This window comes from Dasypus novemcinctus, chromosome 1 (genome assembly GCF_030445035.2).
Source record: "Dasypus novemcinctus isolate mDasNov1 chromosome 1, mDasNov1.1.hap2, whole genome shotgun sequence".
Lineage (NCBI taxonomy): Eukaryota > Metazoa > Chordata > Mammalia > Cingulata > Dasypodidae > Dasypus > Dasypus novemcinctus.
Genome location: NC_080673.1, coordinates 33,136,472 through 33,154,967, shown reverse-complemented (window position 1 = coordinate 33,154,967; position 18,496 = coordinate 33,136,472). Strand labels below are relative to the sequence as shown.

At 42.4% G+C, this 18,496-nt stretch overlaps 1 protein-coding gene and 1 pseudogene across 1 annotated transcript in view; one reads left to right on the top strand and one right to left on the bottom strand.

The window, feature by feature from the left end:
- Positions 1-18,496, bottom strand: part of SPMIP2 (sperm microtubule inner protein 2) — a 111,034-nt gene that overhangs the window by 54,715 nt on the left and 37,823 nt on the right. Inside the window, exon 2 of the mRNA XM_058277375.1 lies at positions 2,315-2,547. Within this exon, the coding sequence (XP_058133358.1) occupies positions 2,315-2,547 (233 nt within the window). The remainder of the gene's footprint in view (positions 1-2,314; positions 2,548-18,496) is intronic.
- On the top strand, positions 12,997-13,709 carry LOC139439321 (iron-sulfur cluster assembly enzyme ISCU pseudogene; annotated as a pseudogene).

The window sequence follows — 18,496 nt, the reverse complement described above, 5'->3', positions numbered from 1 at the left end:
ACAAAGAAGCGATCATTGTGATTTGGGCCATTACTGGCAAGGAAGAGTGAGGGACGTGGCAAGGAACTAGGGGAAAGAACAGATATGGATTGAGACTTTTCCTTAAGTTATACCACACTAAGGAATTTACCAGCTCCCTAGTGAGGGGACGCGTGAGTTAATGCCAGAGATGCCCATATATTATTTGTAATTGGAAGCATGTTTGTATGAGTGATGTGTGCATGTGTGTGTTGGTGTGTGAATCAGCTCAAGTGTCAATTCAAGTCCCAAGAGTCATTAATCCGAAGCGCCTGACTGAAGCACTGGGATGATAAGGGAGCAAATCTGAGTCTAGACTCTGATGAGAATGTTGTGATCTGCCTTGGATGTAGAAAAGATGTGCCTTGGGTGTGGAGGGAGGGATTAGCAGCCCTCAAGCCAAAGCTTAGGCCTTCCCTGATTGCTAAAATACACATGGTTCAGGGTAGATGCACATAGTTATTTTCAGTGAATCTTTTTGTTGTCATCATAAAGTTTTAAGTTAAAGGAACCCTTTAAGGCATTGTGTTAGATTATCATCTAAGGTGGGTAGATCCCTGGACACAGTTACTGTCACAATACAGGGCCATAAAAGGGCAAGGCTGATGAGCAGCCTCCCTTCCAGAATGTGCCAAAAAGGACCAGGCACTACATGTGTCACAAGATGGGAAGGAAAATCATACTCAGTCCCACAGAGGCCAAGAGGACACTGCTACCAAGCAGAGCAGTGACAAAGCAGTCTGTGAAAGACTAAGGAAAGACTCGCTGCTATCATCTCTTTTGGATTCTCAGCTTACTTTAAAGATCAAGAAATACTTGAATTTCTCTGCACTAGAGCAAAAAAATGTGTTAAGTTGCAGAGGAAGATGGAAGGGAAGCTATCCACCCTCAGTGTGGTCAGCCAGAATGAGGGCTGTGCACAAAAGCAGGGCATTTCCCAACAGAAGTTCTGGACTCTGCTCAAACCAGTTGCCTCGCTCTGGGGCTGGGTTCTGGCTGGTGGTCAGTTTGACATGTAGTCAGAGTTCTGATTTTCACCTTTATCGCCCTAAGAGGTTGGGACACAGTTCAGGAATGTGAGCATTCATTCTGTTCATCTGACACTAACGTTAACTACCAGAACAACAACAACACTAACCGCTACAAATTTGGACGTCAGCCATGGGCCAGGCACCACGCTTAGTATAATCCTGGTGTTCTCATACTTCATCCTCATAACATAAACATATTAAACATATACAGGCTTGCTAGGTGCCAGGCAGTGTGCCCAGCACTGTGCAAATACAAACTAGTTTAACATTTACAACAGCCCCACAAGGGAGGCGCCAGTAGTTCACCATGGAAAACTGAAGCTGAGAGCTTACGGAATGTGCCCAAGGCCATGCAGGCAGGGTAGGACCTCCAGGCATCCTAAGGAGCAGGCGTGCTAACCACCACCATCTGGCCGAGTTGCAAACAGAGGCACCGAGCCGGGATCTCCCTCTCTCCCAGGGACCCAGAGCTAGACCTGTAGGAGAGTCAGGATTTGAACGTGGGTCCCTCCAATTGCAAAAACTGAACTCCCAACCACTCTCCCATGCTGTCACAGGTTAGGACAGCAAAAGGTTGTTTCTTTTGTTTACCTTAAGAGTATGTGAGGTAGTACTATTATTGTTTTAAGGATTTGAGGAAATCGAGTTAATTGCATAGGAGATGCATGTTCATTTTTGAGATAACTCAAAGGCCTGCATGAAAAAAAATTTGAATTCTAATGATTTTACTTCTAAAGACACTTGTGCTCTCTTCTGTTTCCAAGGGGAGCCTGTGTGAGTTCGTGCCTGCCCTCACATCACCAAAAGAAAACAAGACCAGGTTTCTAAGAACCCCTGACTACATACCGCAGATTGCCTGATATAAAGACATTATCAATACAGCAGATTTCAAAGATCTATGACTCATTATTTTTAGCTGTGTGAAGTGTGTCCAGCCCAGGCTTCTTCCTTTACACCACCCCCTCAGACGGCAGCACTAAAACGGGGGAGGTTTGTGTGACTGTCTCGGCATAAATGTGAACCTGAATGCGTTCCAAAGCCAAACACGAATGCTTTTGGATTATCTATGGCTTCGTTTTTTTCACACCTCTCCTCTCATGTGTTAGGGTGGCTAAAAGGGAATTGTGGCAGCAAGTACATTTATTCGCACATTTATCATTCTGCACAAATCAAATCTTATTTCTTCTCAATGACAGATCAAGCATATGATGTTTCCTATGGAAGCCAACAATATATTAGGACAGGCATAAATTTAAAAGCAATACCTTGATGTGAAAGCCAGATTCAAGCCTTGTATTGTTGATAAAATTATACTCTTGTACTCCCCAACCAACTTCACCAACATACTTGTCTTTATATTTTGCTGGACAGCTTCTGTTTGGGGCAGGCCTCCATAAATATCTGAGATCACCTGTTTTTTCCAACACTGGATGCTTTTCTCCTATATAGGAAGCATGCTGATGAATTTTAGGTAGATGATCCTTTATATAATCTGGGCCTTAGAAAGACAGAAAAAAATACTTAAAAAAAATTCTCCACACTTTATTCTAAGAGGCTTTGTTATTTTAATGATGCAAATATTAATAGTTAATGATTATATGGCACTTAATGTGTTCTCAGTGCTGTTATAAGCCTTTTAGATGTTAATTCAATGAATCTTTATAATAACCAAATGAGATAGGTAGTATTATTTTCCCCCATTTATAGAAGGAGAAAATGAACCACAGAGAGATTGGCTCCTTGTCCAGAGTTTTCATAGCCAGGCAGTCTGCCTTTTTATGTTTGGCTCTTAATTGCCACACTAAGCTGTGTTCTTTATAAGCAACTTAATACAGACATGCTTTAGAAATTGAAAATCCTCACTCGTGGTCACATTTACAGGATGTAGTTCTCAGGCTTGGGGAATTTCACCTAGATTGTAAGATCTGAAATAAGAACTAGAAAAATCCCCAGATGTATTAGAAGCAATCGGAAAATAGATAAAACCATTAGAGGAGAAGGACAGCTTCTAATGGACAATGACCAAAGGCAGGAGTACGTAATAAATATTGGTATTATAAATCAATGATTGGAAAATAATGAATTCCAAAGTAGGTGCAACAAGCAAAGTACAAGAAGATCTGGGAAAAGATCACTTAAATAAACTTGGAATTAAAGTCGATGATGTGAAAGTAAAGAAGGGAGCGCAAACTCTCTGAAAGAAGGGTACTAATTAAAAACAGATAGTGGAGGGAAGTAGATGTAGCTCAAGGGATTGGGCTCCCATCTACCATATGGGAGGTCCAGAGTTCGATTCTCAGGGCCCCTGCTGAAAGCAAGCTAGCCTGAATGGAGAACTGGCCCTGCAGAGAGCTGGCCCAAGCAGAGTGCTGGCCCACATGGCAAGCTGGTCTGATCGGAGAGCTGGTACAGCAAGATGACGCAACAAAAAGAGACACAGAAGAAAGACAACACGAGGCACAGCAGACCAGGGAGCTGAGGTGGAGCAAGAGATTGAACGCCTCTCTCCCACTCTGGAAGGTTCCAGGATTAGTTCCCAGTGCTGCCTAAAGAGAAGACAAGCACATACGAAGGGCACACAGCAAATGGACACAGAGAGCAAGCAATGAGGCAGGGAGGGGATAAATAAATGAGTCTCAAAAAAAAAAAAAGACCGTGGAGCTACAGGCCCAGAAGCAGTTTCAAAAGGCACATAACCAAAATGGGAGCAAGACTGGCACAGGCACACTGGGGGCACAAGAAAGGAACTTTATTCCTGTTACTGAACGTTGACCAAAGGCCTTAGAGGCTGTGGTCAGCAACGTTCCCGGGGGCCCTGCTGGACCTGAGGCACCTCCTCCCTGCGCTGGGATCTGCAAGCTGAGAGTGACAGGTGGGCAAGGGCTCTGACTTGCTGCGCCTGCCACATAGACCTGGCACTCCCGTGGAGCAGGCAAGGAGCTAACAAGTCCCTGCCTCGGGAAAGTCATCCAAGCTTTCCAAGGAGGTGGAGAACAGGAGAACTCGCACTTCAAGAACGCAGTTTTGGCAAGTGTTTTCACAGCTTCCTAATCACCATCACTCCCTCTGAGGCACTGAATATTTACTGAGTGGCTAATTTCCCCAGGAAAATACAGCGTGGCTTCAATTTTGTTTGCCTCAGGTTTTCCTTTTTTTTTTTTTTTTTTTTTTTAACATTTTAATATTTACTCAAAATTCAGATTTTTCATCTTTATCACCCTAAGAAGTATGGGACACAGTTCAGGACTGTGACTGTTCATTCTGTTCATCTGACACAACATTAAATACAACAACAACAAAAACACTAACCACTGCAATTTGCCTCAGGTTTTCACTTGGCTATAACTACGCTGGTAAAATATAAAACGGCCAGAGCATGAAAAAGTGTTCTCTCTCAATATGACAGGTGCTGAGCTCTCATCTACAAAACTCTTGCCATCAGGAAATTTTTACAATCTCCCCTAAGCAGAGTGAAACATAGAACTGTTAATCTTGCTGGAATTTCAGCATACATTCAGGCCAGCATTTTCCAAATGTGCTTCATCAAACACTCAAAGTGCACGAGGAAAGTAAGTGCAGGGGGAGATGAGAGTGCTCTACAGTCAAAGACATTTGACATCTCTATTTACTATATTTGCCTTTTAGGTAGTCACATTATAGGTAAATATATTACAAGTTCTGAGAAGTCCTGTGCTAAATAAACCTGCTCATAATTATTGTTCCCCAAACTCATTTAAACATGGATATTTCCACCACCCTGTCCCCCTCCACAATCACTTACATGTATCCTGCAGAATCAGAGTTCAGGAAATATTGATTGACCCTCTGTATAATAACTCAGTGATCTTTAACAATTTGTCAAAAACCACATGAGACTATAAACATTTAAGAGCAGTATATGGGCACTTAGTTCCTAAGTCACTCTGTAGGTTGCAATTAATTTTTTTAAACAAATCAATTTTATTGATACATATTAATAAAGCATACAAGTCATCCAAAGTGTACAATCAGGAAGCGGACTTGGCCCAGTGGTTAGGGCGTCCATCTACTACATGGGAGGTCCGCGGTTCAAACCTCTTGACCTGTGTGGAGCTGGCCCATGAGCAGTGATGATGCGTGCAAGGAGTGCCCTGCCACGCAGGGGTGTGCCCCGCGTAGGGGAGCCCCATGTGCAAGGAGTGCGCCCCGTAAGGAGAACTGCCCAGCGCGAAAGAAAGTGCAGCCTGCCCAGGAATAGTGCCGCACACACACAGAGAGCTGACACAACAAGATGATGCAACAAAGAGAAGCACAGTTTCCTGTGCCACTGACAACAACAGAAGCGGACAGAAAACACACAGCAAATAGACACAGACAACTGGGGCAGGGGGGAGAAGGGGAGATAAATGAATAAATAAATCTTTAAAAACAAAACAAAGTGTACAATCAATGGTATTTGGTATAATTACATAGCTGTGCATTCATTTCCATCATTATTAGAGAATTTACATTATTTCAATAATAATAAAAAACATTAAAAAAACAAAAAGTCTTCACCTCTCAATCTCTCTGTGTTTCCCCTACTGTACATAGCTGCTATTTCTGGCTACTCCTGCACAATTATTTATTTATTTATTAAGCCGTTTTATTGAGATATATTCACATATCATACAATCTATAAAAAGCGTATAATCAATGGTTTTTAGTATAATCACAATGTAATACATTTTTAAAAAATTAATTTATTGAAGGATATCACTCATACAGAAACATACATAAACAATAAGTGTATTTAGTTGTGGACTTCCAAAACAAACATATATAACATCAGACAGGACTCTCATAACTCACCCTACCACCAATACCTTACATTGTTGTTAAACCTTTTTAACTAATGATTAAAGAGCATTGTCAAAATATTACTACTAAACAAAGTATTTTCCCCCAACCCAACCTATTATTATCTTTATATCATTTATAGATGAACATACATAAACAATTAAGTGTATAGTAAAAGTTGTGAACTTACAAAGCAAACATGCATAGCATCATACAGAGGTCCCTCCATCAACACCTTGCATTGTCATGAGACGTTTGTTATAAATTATGAAAGAACATTGTCAAAATCTTACTGCTAATTATAGTCCTTTTCTTATATTTGGTGTGTTTTTCCCCCAACCCACCCATTATTATTTTTTAAATAACTTTTTTATGACAGAATTTGTAAACTTAAAAAACAATCATGCACATGTGCAGAATTCCCAAACAGCACCCCTCTATCAACACACCACACTGTGGCGGAATATTTTTTACAGATAAGATTAAAAACATTGTTACCATGTCCATAGTGTACATTTGGTTCACAATTTCCTTACTACCTCATTTTTAACACAGTGCATTTTTGGCATAGATGCAAGAATATTATTACTGTTAACTACAGTCCATAGGTCACTCCAGTTGTATTTTCCCCATGCTTCTCCACATTCCCAACACCCTGAAGTAGTGATGTACATTTGCTCTAGCTCACCAAGGACACTCTTGCATCTGTACCATCAACCACATTTCTCATCCACCTCTTGGTTTACTGTGCTATTCAGTTCCTAGATTATTCTCAGCATTCTGTCAATTGGCATTTACATACCTAGACTATCATTTTCAGCCACATCCCCATTATAAGCTAGCTGTTACTCACTATTTGTTACCACTCTATACATTTCCATACTTTTACAGTAAAGCTAATTAAAACTTCTACATACATTCAATATCAGTAGTCCATCTTAGTCCTCCTCTTATCTCCTTTAAGAATCCACCACCTACCACCTGGTATTGGAGATATTTTCCTGCAGTTTCTTCTAGAAGTTTTATGGTTCTTGTTTTTATTTTTAGGTTTTTTATTATTTTGAGTTAATTTTTGGATAAGGTGTGAGATAGGGGTCCTCCTTCCTTCTTTTAGATATGGATATCCAGTTCTTTCAGCACCAATTGTTGAATGGACTATTCTGCCTGATCTGTGTGGGTTTGCCAGGCTAGTCAAAAACCACTTGACCATACATGTGAGGGTCTGTTTCTGAAGCATCAATTTGGTTTCATTGGTCTATATGTCTGTCTTTGTCACTACCATGTTGTTTTTACCGCTATAACTAGGTAATATGGTTTAAAGTCTGGAGATAAGGGTTTGCTTTTCCTTTTTATGTTGTTGCTGGCTATTCAGGATGCTTTACCCTTCCAAATAAATTTGGTGATTGTGTTTTCAATTTTTTAAAAAAATGCTGGTGGAATTTTTATCGGGATTACATTGAATCTGTATATTGATTTGAGTAAAATTGACATCTTAATGATATTTAGTCTTCTAATTCATGAGCATGAAATGTTCTTCCAGTTATTTAGGACTTTTAAAATTTATTTTAACATTGAGCTGCAGTTTTCTGAATACAAGGGCTTTACACTTGTAAAGTGTACTTAAAGTGGTTAAGTTTATTCTTGACTATTTGAGTTTTATCTGTCATATTTTATTTTCATCACTCTTTTGACTAGTTACTTTTATTGATATAATCTTCATTTCCAGACTCTCTTCCAGGTCTCTCTGTCCTGTCTTTTCTTTTCAGGCTCTAACACATCCTTTAGTATTTCCTGAAAATCTGGTTTCTTGATTAGAAATTCTCTCAGTTTCTGTTTATCTCTGAATATTCTAATCTTGCCCTCATTTTTGAAAGACAATTGTGCTTGATATAAGATTCTTGACTGGAAGTTTTTCTCTATTAGTATCTTAAATATATCAGACCACTGTCTTGTTGCCTCCATGATTTCTGGTGAGAAATCAGCACTTAATCTTATTTGGTATCCCTTATATGTTATGCATGGCTTTTCTCTTGCTGTTCTCAGAATTCTCTCTTTGTCTTTGGTGTCTGACATTCTGATGAGTATGTGTCTTGGAGTTGATCTGTTTGGATTTTTCCAGATAGGAGTGCATTGTGCTTCTTGGACATGGATATCTATGTCCTTCAATAGGGTTGGGAAATTTTCTACCATTATTTCTTCAAATATTCCTTCTGCCCCCTTTCTCTTCTCTTCTCCTTCTGGGACACCCATGACATGCATGTTTGCATGCCTTTTGCTGTCATTTATTTCCCTGAGAACTTTTTCAGTTATTCCATTCTTTTTTTCATCTGTTCTTTTGTATGTTCACTTTCTTTTTCTTTTTTCTTATTTTCTTTTTTTATTGTTTTTTTTTAAGATACTTAGATCCCAAAAAAATGTTACATTAAAAAATGTTTCCCATATTATGTTCACTTTCAGAAGCCATTTCTTCAAGCTCATCAATCCTTTCTTCTGCCTACTCAAATCTGCTATTATATGATTCCAATGTTTTAGAAATTTCATTGGTTACACCTTTCATTCCCATAAGATCTGCTATTTTTCTATGTAGGCTTTCAAATTCTTTGTGCTCATCCAATGTCTTTTTAATATCCTTAATCTCTTTAGCCATCTCATTGAATTTATTAAGGAGATCTGTTTGAACATCTATGATTAGTTGTCTCAACTCCCTTATGTCATCTGGAGACTTATCTTGTTCCTAATATCTTCCTGTTTCTTGGTGTGGATTGTAATTTTTTGTTGGTGCCTTGGCATCTGGCTTACTAGAGTATTTGTTCTTGGGGCGGTTTTTCTCTTTAGATTAGGGCTTCCTGCACTTTCTCCCTTGCTAGCTGTGCAGTAGATGCCAAGGATATAATTGGTGCTTTAATCTGTGGTGGCTCAAGCTGCCCTCATTGCCCCAGGGACCAATGAAGCTTCTTCCAACTTTCTCCTTTGCCAGGTGTAAGGACAGAGTCACAGCTGTGTGGAATAATCCAAGTCGTACAGGCCTAGACTGTAGTTGCCCAGAGAGACTGATGAAGCTTCACACCCCTTTCTCCCCTACCTGGGGCAGAGTTGGAGCTGCAGGTGTAGGCAGCAATCTATGCAGTGTGGGTCCAAGATGCCCGCAGTTGCCCCTGTAGACTTCCGATTATTCAATCTGTGCCAGCCAAAGCTACCTGCAGTTACCTGATTAGGCTGGTCCAGGGCCCACCAGCCTCTTCCCTGCCAGAAGTAGTCAAGGTCTGCAAGCTGATTTGGAGGAAAGAAACTGGTGTCACTGTGATTTTCGGTCAGCCTGGCTTCTCCTCAGGCTGGGGGCAGAGTCAAATGGCAGCCACCAGTCTCTTTATGACTTGGAAATATTCACACCCCAGCTGTTCCTAGGGTTGGTTATACCTTTGCCAGTCGAGTCTACCAATCAGCAGCCGAAATTGGTAGCCAACTATCTCCTCCTCCCCTGTTTTTGGGAAATGGAACTTCCAATTCCAGCCACAGAATAGCTCCTGGGGCAGCTTGTGCCACCAGAATAGGATAATCACTGGCCTCCACATCTTGGCTGGTAACTTCCCAGAGAGGCTGGCGCAGGTCCCCACAGCTTCCTCCCTACTGGAAGTGGTGCTGGGGCCCAGGCTAGGGCTGCAATCTGATCTGTATGGAAAAAAGGCTGGTCCCCAGCAGCACTGTGATTTTCAGTCTGCCCCACTTCCCCTTGTGCCAGGCATAGTGTTAAGATGGTGGCTACAGGCCTCTTTCTGACTTGGACAGGTTCAAACTTTAGCTGTTCTCAGGATTATACTTCAGCCCACTTAATTTACTCATCAGTAGCTGAAGTTGGTGCCCAACTGTCTCTTCCTCCCCCATTTTTGGGAAGTTGTGCTTTCAGTTCCAGCCATGGAACAGTTCCTGAGGTGGCTTGTGCCTCCAGTGGAGGGTGGACACTGGCTTCCAGGACATGGAACACTCTACTTATGAGTCTTCTCTGAAGATGGGCAGGCTCCTCCTTCTATTCCTTCAAGGATGTTGCAGGATGCTCTTCTTGTCTCCTGAATCCCCCAAACAGGTGCTTCAGCTAGCTCCAGCTAGCTCTGGTTTACTATCTGCCCTGTAGCAGGAGCTGACTCTAGGAGATACTTACTCCACCACCATCTTGCTGGTTGTCCCAATGCAACACATTTTTTAAAAAAGATTTATTTATTTACTTTATTTTTCTTTATTTATCCTGTCCCCCTCCCCCAGATGGTTCTCTCATCTGTCTGCTCATTGTTTGCTTGCCTTCTCCAGGAGGCATTGGGAACTGAACCTGGGACCTCCCACATGAGAGGCAAGTGCCCAACAGCCTGAGCCACACCTGTTCCCCATGGGCTGCAGTGTTGCTACCCATCTGCTTGTTGTGGCAGGTATGGTAGCTAGCTTCTTGCAGCAGGAGGTGGTGTCTGCTCATCTTCTTTTAGGAAGCACTGGGACCTGAACCTGTGACCTCCTGTGTGGTAGGTTAGTGCCCAACTAGTTGAGCCACATCCACTTCCCACAATGCAATATATTTTTAAAAACAGTCATTCCAGGACAGTTGGGTACTAGAGACTTAGTTCTAAAGAAAGTGGTAGAAAATGCATCAACTTTGCAACGCAACAGTGTGGCAGGCCAATTAGAGCTCTCCATGGCTTTAGAAAAGTCACTAAACTTTATGAAACCCCTATCTCCTTACTACATGCTAGACATTTCATAATGCAGTGTGTGAGGCACAGTGTCTGGTGAACACTAGAGCCTTGTGATGACCCTGCCCTGACCATGTAGCCAGCCATGCTGACCCAGACACCTGCCTTGGATGTGGGGGCAGTTGGATGTCATAGTCCTAGGATGGTCTCCCCCATTCATGGTAGGGCTTATCCAACCCAAAAGTGTCCACATCACCACCCAACCAGCAATATGCTGAAAGTTGGCTTCCCTAATAAGACAATTCCATGGGATTTTGGCTTGAAATGACTGGTTTTTCCTTATCCCACTGAACCTCATATTCCAGAGTCTAGACTCTGCTGGATCAGATTCCCAGCTTGGAGGTAAAACTCTCAAATTGTGTCCAGACTTTGGCCTCTTAGTCTTAATTTTTGCTTTAACAATTATCATGTTTGTTCGATTTCTCTTGTGGCATCCATCAGGATGTTTCTAGTTTTTCTTCATCCTGTGGCAGGTCTTCTTGGATTGCTCACCCTCTTCCTACAGACTGAAGCCCTCATCTACCAACAATGAAGTTCACAAAGTTGAAGTTATCTAATCTCTGAGTCTAGGCTTTTTATCTGTAAAAGGACAATGGCAATGCACGTGTTGCTGCTTTTTGGAAGTTTGGAAAAGAATGTATTTTACTTAACTAAGTGCTTAGCTGAGAACCTGGCACATAATATGCTGCTAATATTATTATTGTGTTTTTGTTTTCTGATTCACTTTTTGTTTTGAGGCTTTGTCTTACCTATTACAGTCCTTTAAAATCTTAGGAAATTTCACTGATCAGCTATTCCTTACTGGATTGAACTTCCTATATTTTCTTAACAGTTCTTCTAGATAAGAGGTTGGCAAAGTTTTCTGCAAAAGGCCAGGAAGCAAATGATTTTGGCTTTGCAGACTATATATTCTCTGTCACAAATATGCTCCTTTGCCATAATATGGCAAAACAGCCATAAACAAATGGACATGGCTGTGTTCCAATAATTTATTTATGGCACTGAAATTATAGTTTCATAACTTTCACACATCATGAAACAACATTCTTCTTTTGCTTTTTATCCAACCATTTAAAAACATAAAACCATTCTTAGTTTGCAGGCCCTACAAAAACAGATAAAAGGAGAATTCTGGAAAGATGGCAGAGCAGAAAGCTCCAGGACTCAATCCTTCCACCAAAAACTATTTATGCAGGCAGGAACTGTCTGAAACAATTAGTTTGAAACTCTGGAGGCCAGAAGAACACTGTATAGCATCCAGGGAAGAGTGGGAAGAAGAGGCTAATAAATTATGGTAAAGGAAAATAAGTTGTTCTCTCCAAGCAGCAGCTACGAGTGGGAAACCCCCCCCCCCCCCCGCCCATGGCAGGTCACCTTAGGGTACAGTCCCTGGCTAGCATGTTGGTGACAGAAAGGGACATAAAACTCCTCTTTCCCCAAAACTGGAGTGGACATGGCTGACCACTGATCATGGCTTTTGTTTAGTTATTTTGGAGCACTGGAGACTGGCTCTGTGGGCAGTTATTATTTCAGCCTACCCCAGATAAAGGCAGCAGTGGTCATTGCTTCAACCCTCCCCCACCACACTGAGATGTGGAGGCAATTGGATGGTATAGTCCTGAGATGGTTTCCCCCAACCCTGAACAGGACAGAGGCAATGGAGATTTAAAGATGCAGTACTTCCTCAGTGATGCATGGGACAGTTAGCTGGAGGGCTGTATTTGCTCAGCAAGCTAGGAAAGCTCAGCTTTAGGGAGCATTAGAGAAGCCTTTGGCACCTTCCTGATCCCCTCTGCAAAGCACTCTGGAACCAGTCTTCCCACCTGTCATGGGTCCCTGGCCCTGTTGTGCCTGGGAAAGACTGACGTGGGAAAGTCCTCTCTGGGGTAACCCTCCTCCCAGAATTTTCCCTCCAGGCAAAAGTAGCATGAGACAAGGAAAGGAATGTAAAAAATTATAGAGGCAGGCAGTATGGGACAAAGGTCTTCCAGTTTCAGATCCAGTTTCCAGGTCCAGTTTCAGACCTGGGGAAGGGAGGTCTGTCTCCTAGGAAACAGAGGGGACGATCAAACTCCTATAAACAGGGGAACTCTAAAACAACTAACAAGCAAAAGTCCAGGACAAGATAGAAGCACAGAAAGACAGGGAAAACCCTACTCCCAGCATTCACCTTGGGCAGAACTTCCTGATAGGAGCACTGAGGGTCAAGAAAATCTCATCACCAGCTGGTTACAAAATCAAGAAACAGACATCTCAGGGAATAAATCTCAGAGTTAACATTTTAAAATATTAAAATATGCAGCGTGCAACAAGAGTGTAAGACAAAGAAACAGAAAATGATGGCCCAAAGGAAAAGGATACAAATATAGAAAACTCCAACAAAGAAGATGAGAATGTGGATAGACCAAGCAAAGCCATTACAAAAATTATCTTCATCTCTGGATTTGCTCTTGGCTGGTGTAGGGGTGATCCTGCAAGATGGCGTCAGCTGGACAGACTGTTTAAGGTGAGCTGTATCAGCCTTTCTACTGCAAAGCTAGCACCTGCCCTTCTGGGAGCTGTCTACCCCTACCCAGCTCTATCATAAGAAGATTGTCAGTCATTATGAAAATCCTAGAAATATGGGGTTCCTTGACAAGGAATCTAAAGGTTTTGGAACTGGATTGTTGGGGACTCCGACTTGTGGTTATGTAATGAAATTACAGATTCAAGTGGATGATAAAGGGAAGATTGTGGGTGCCAGGTTTAATATTTGGCTGTGGTTCTGCAATTGCCTCTAGTTCATTAGCCACTGAATGGGTGAATGGGAAAATGGTTGAAGAAGGCTTGACCATCAAAAACACAGATCTTGCCAAGGAACTCTGCCCTCCTCCTGTGAAACTGCACTACCCCATGCTGGCTGAAAATGCATTCAAGATCGTCCTGGCTGATTACAAACTGAAACAAGAACTCAAGAAAGGAGAAACAGAGAAGCAATGAGCCCTTTGCAAAGCCTCCAGCAGGTGACATAGGCTGTTTCCCCACCCACTGTACAGTGACCTTTGATGTCCAGAATCTCTTGCACCACAATAAAAGAGCCATGAGATACACTCAATATTTGCTGTTCAAGTTATGGTTCTAATTAGCAAATGAAAGATATAGTTTAATTGTTCTGAATCCTATAGTTTCTTTCAGTCTATTTTAATTGGCTTAATTCATTTAATGTATAGCATTGTAGAAGCATTGATATACTGAAAGTGCTTAATGAAAACAACTTCCAGCCAAGAATTTTATATCCAGTGAGACTCTTTTAAAAATGAGGGAAAGATTAAGACATTACCTGATAAACAGAAGCTGAGGGAGTTCATTACCACTAGACTGCCTACAAGCAATATTAAAGGGAGTTTGCGGTCACCCCTCGGGCTGAAGTGTGGTTTGCTGGCCTGGCGGGGGAGCAGCCGCGGCAGGCCAAGCCGCTGCCCCCATAATAGGGTGGCTGGTCGGACTCACCGCCACCCCTGAAGGGAGCTCGGCATGGGCGCAGAGTGCCCTCGGATCTCCCCTTCTCGGCAGCCATGCTTCCACGGCCACCCCTCCTCCCGGATGGTGCCACACGATGCCTGTGGGGCAGCACCCTTCTTCTTCTTTCTCCCTGCGCAGGCGCAGGGCGGAAAATTCCAGTCTGCCCTTTTCCCCTCCCCCGACAGCAGCAACAGCCAGGCATGGGCGGAAAAATCCAGTCTGCCCTTTTCCCTCCCCCGACAGCAGCAACAGCCGGGCGTGGGCGGGAAACTCAAGTCTGCCCTCTACCCCAGCAACAGCAGCCACCAATCACTAAACCCTGCCACTTCCCCCAGCAACAGCAACAGCCAATCCCTAATCACCACCCCTCCCCCGTCCAGTACCACCCACTGACCTTTCTCCGGCAACCAATCAGAACAGGGCTTGGCTTCGACCAATCAGCCTTCCCCAGCCCCTATAAAACTGTTGCCTCTCCCTCAATAAAGTTGGACTTGCGTGTTTACCTCGTCTCCGCGGTAGTTCTTCTGCCGTGCGCCCTCCAGTCCTGAGAGCCCCCGACAAGGGCCTGGCCTCCCTTGTCCCTAGTTCGTCGCCTGCTTCTCCGGGCGACCCCTTTGTTGCCTGCTTCTCCAGGCAACCCCTTCGTCGCTGGCTTCGCCGGGCGACCCCGTCAGCCAAACCGCGCAACCCCTTGTGAGACCGATCCCTCGTCTGCTGCCGGACCGACCCCTCGTCCCAGGTGGGACCGACCCCTCGTCCCAAGCGGGACCGACCCCTCGTCCCGAGCTGGACTGACCCCTCGTCCGCAGCCAGACCCCACCTCTACCGACCGAGCAAACCGTCGCAGCTGGCGCCCAACGTGGGGCAGTGCAACCCTACCTCTACCGACCGAGCAAGCCACCGCAGGAGTTCTTCAGACTGAAAGGAAAAGATTCTAGGCAGTAGTTGAAAGCATAAAGAAATAAAAACTTGCAGTAAGGTAGCCATTTGGTATCAGCGTATTGTATTGTTTGGTATGAAATTCCACTTCTTACAGGTGCTACAATGGTCTCCTAAATAGTGTCAGCTCCTGTTTCTCTTTTATGATCCATTCTCCACACAGGTGTGAAGAGTGATCTAAAACAGAAAATTTAAATACCTCCTTTCCTAAATCATGACAAAAAAAATTAAAAATCATGAAATGATTTTCTCCAGTGCCTCTAAATGTGTGTCCATCAAGATTTCTCAGTACCGGTGGCAGACTTGGCCCAGTGGTTAGGGCATCCATCTACCACATGGGAGGTCCGTGGTTCAAACCCTGGGCCTCCTTGACCCATGTGGAGCTGACCCATGCGCAGTGCTGATGCGTGTGAGGAGTGCCCTGCCATGCAGGGGTGTCCCCTGCGTAGGGGAGCCCCATGTGCAAGGAGTGCGCCCCATAAGGAGAGCCACCCAGCATGAAAGAAAGTCCAGCCTGCCCAGGAATGGCTCCACACACACAGAGAGCTGACATAACAAGATGACACAACAAAAAGAAATACATATTCCCGTGCTGCTGACAACAACAGAAGTGGACAAAGAAGACGACGCAGCAAAATAGACACACAGAACAGACAACTGAGGTGGGGGCGGGAGGAGAGAAATAAATAAATAAATAAATCTTTTTTTAAAAAAAAGATTTCTCAGTATTGCAGACTAGTGTCTCCATGATCTAATGCTAGCCTATGTATTGATTCATTACTTTCCTTCACCTTTTCTCATTATCGAAACTGCTCTTTCAAGGTTTATTTTAAGTCCTGACTTTTCTGGAAAACATCCCTGTTCTTTTCAGGTCAGATTTAGACAGGCAGCATACTGCCTTCATAGTAGTTTCCTTTAATTTCATTCTATATTACATTTATTGGATTAGCTCTATCTCTAAGCTCCTAAATGGTAAGAACTAAATCTTATTTATTTCTATAAAAATCTTCATTTCTGGTAGTACTTTGTACATAGTAGGTCCTTAAGAAATGTTTGTTGGATGGATAAGTAAATGGTTAAGTAAATGAATTAAAGAATTCCATTAAAAAACAGAATTATAAAGTCATATTTGATTAGAGCTAAGCACTTTAAAAATCTAATGGGCAATCTAATTTCTGAAACTGCCTTAAACTCTCTCACTCTGAAATTTACGATATGACATTTAAGGCTAAGGTCAGAGGAAGAACTGCTATTTATTTTTAGTAGTTAGAGGTAGAGAGAAGGATGAGAGCTCACAGCAATATCATTTCATTCTCTAATATCACCTCATGAGGCCAATCCTCCACTTCAGTGACCAAAATGAACCATACCAAGGAAATAAATAAAAATGAATCAAATGAAATGTGGAAATGAGGGTTTTAGCAGGTATTTCCATAATCTGTTGACAACAGGCATAGTAAGGCCATTGCAGGTACGCAGCACAGGACAATTAGATACGCTGGGAGAGTCAAGGCAAGGGTCAGAGGTGGGCGGGAATGTGCAATTATGAGATGAACTCTGATGGACACATCTAATATACGCATGTGAGGGGAAGAAGAGATGCCAATGTCAGAGTTTCAAGACTGCAACTGCTGATGTGACTAAGTCTCTAATTCTGAGAGTTATCACAGAATGGATTTATGGATTGGAAAATTTTTAAGTGCTACATTTCAATCCAGTTGGTGCAATCGTACCGTGGTCTAACTACTGAAAGCACTGAAAGACACAGTTTGCCTATTTTTTGAAAGAGCTAGGTAAGTATGCCTTGGCCTCTGTTATTCTGGCTTACAATACAATCTGGAAAAGACCATATCTCTCTGCTTTAGGAAATTTTCATGGTCTTCATGACAGATGCTGGTATGCTTCAAACTTTAAAATAGAGTTTTAACAATGTTTCCTGTGTGTGCTTAGGTTTCCTAGTTCTTTCCTGAGTGTGTGTCTTGTCCCTCTGCTTGTGGGTTCAGGCAACCTGCTTGTAGGTTCCTTTTACGGATTAACACTGTCTTCCATTGCTTTGTCTCCTCCATAGCATTCTGGGCATTGCAATACACTAAGCAAATGCCCAGTAATATTTGTCGAAAGAGTAACTGCTTTATAACCAAAGTTGCTGATGTAATCCCAAAATATAATTCCCATGTTTTTCCTGGTGAACCAAGAAAGAAGCATGATCAAAAGTTTTATAAACCTATCAGAGCTTTTATTTTGAAACTAAAACTGATAGGCTCATCCTGACAAAATTTTGCCGCCATGTGTTTCTCCATAAATCCACCTCACCCTGAAATCTACATGGAGGATAATAAGTAGCTTTCATCCATTTATTTTTTACTTGGAATAATCCTAGAATATATGTGCATGATAAAGTCAATTTTATTATAAGAAACTCCTACTATTCATGACGATGGGCTGTAGACATGCCCATGGAAAAAACCAGTACTTGCAAGATCTATGTAGAAGTATAAAAAAACATCAGAGAACTCCCAGTAGCAGGAAATCCATCACAAAATGAATTAAATAATAGGAAAATTTTATTAGGTCATATAAGATCTTCCGAGGTAGGAGAGATGGAGGGTTGTTTAATTCAGTTGTTCAGTGATGCCCTTAGAAACCCAGGCTCTATCTATCAGCTCTGTATCCTCAGCATACCAAGTTGCCTTCAGGCCAGCTCCTCTAGACTCTCCAAGAAAGTTCTCACAGTTCTAGGTGTCATATGCAGATAGAACAAAGTTGTAGAAGGTGTGTGCCTTTTTTTAATCAGCAAGAAAGACTTGCCAAAAAAAATCCCAGACAGATTCCTTTCTCATTTTATTGGTCAGGACTGAGTCATACATCTCTTTCTACAACCAAGCACTGGCAAGGGGATTGGATTTCAATGACAGGCTTCGCTGAATCAGGATTTAATCCTGAGTCATGTGAGGCCAGGGATGAAACTCAAATAAAACAAGGGCTCTCTAGAAAGGAAGAAGGGTATGCTGCCGTCTCTGGTTATCTGCTACAATTCAGAGAGGGAAATTATTTCTCAGAAGAAAAATATCACTTAAATGTAAGGCAACACAGACTTTTTACTGCTTTACAATCTATGTGTAAGGCCACATGAAATTATTTAAAATCTTACTTTACTCCCCATTGGCTTCTTGATCACTTGCTAAATTATAATTTTGGGGTTTATGCTATCCTACTCGAGATTATTGTTTTATACTGAAACAGTACAAAGAAATGGAGGCAGGCCAAGGACACGGCTAGGAGTTATCATGGCAAAATGCAAGGAGAGCTCAGTTGTTGGCGTTCCTCAAATATTCGAACTCTTTTGACCTAGAACTTTCTATGGCTTTCATGCCATACAATCTCTGTCACGACTACTCAACCCATCCATTGCCAAAGCAGCCATAGACAGTATGTAAACTACTAAGCATGGTT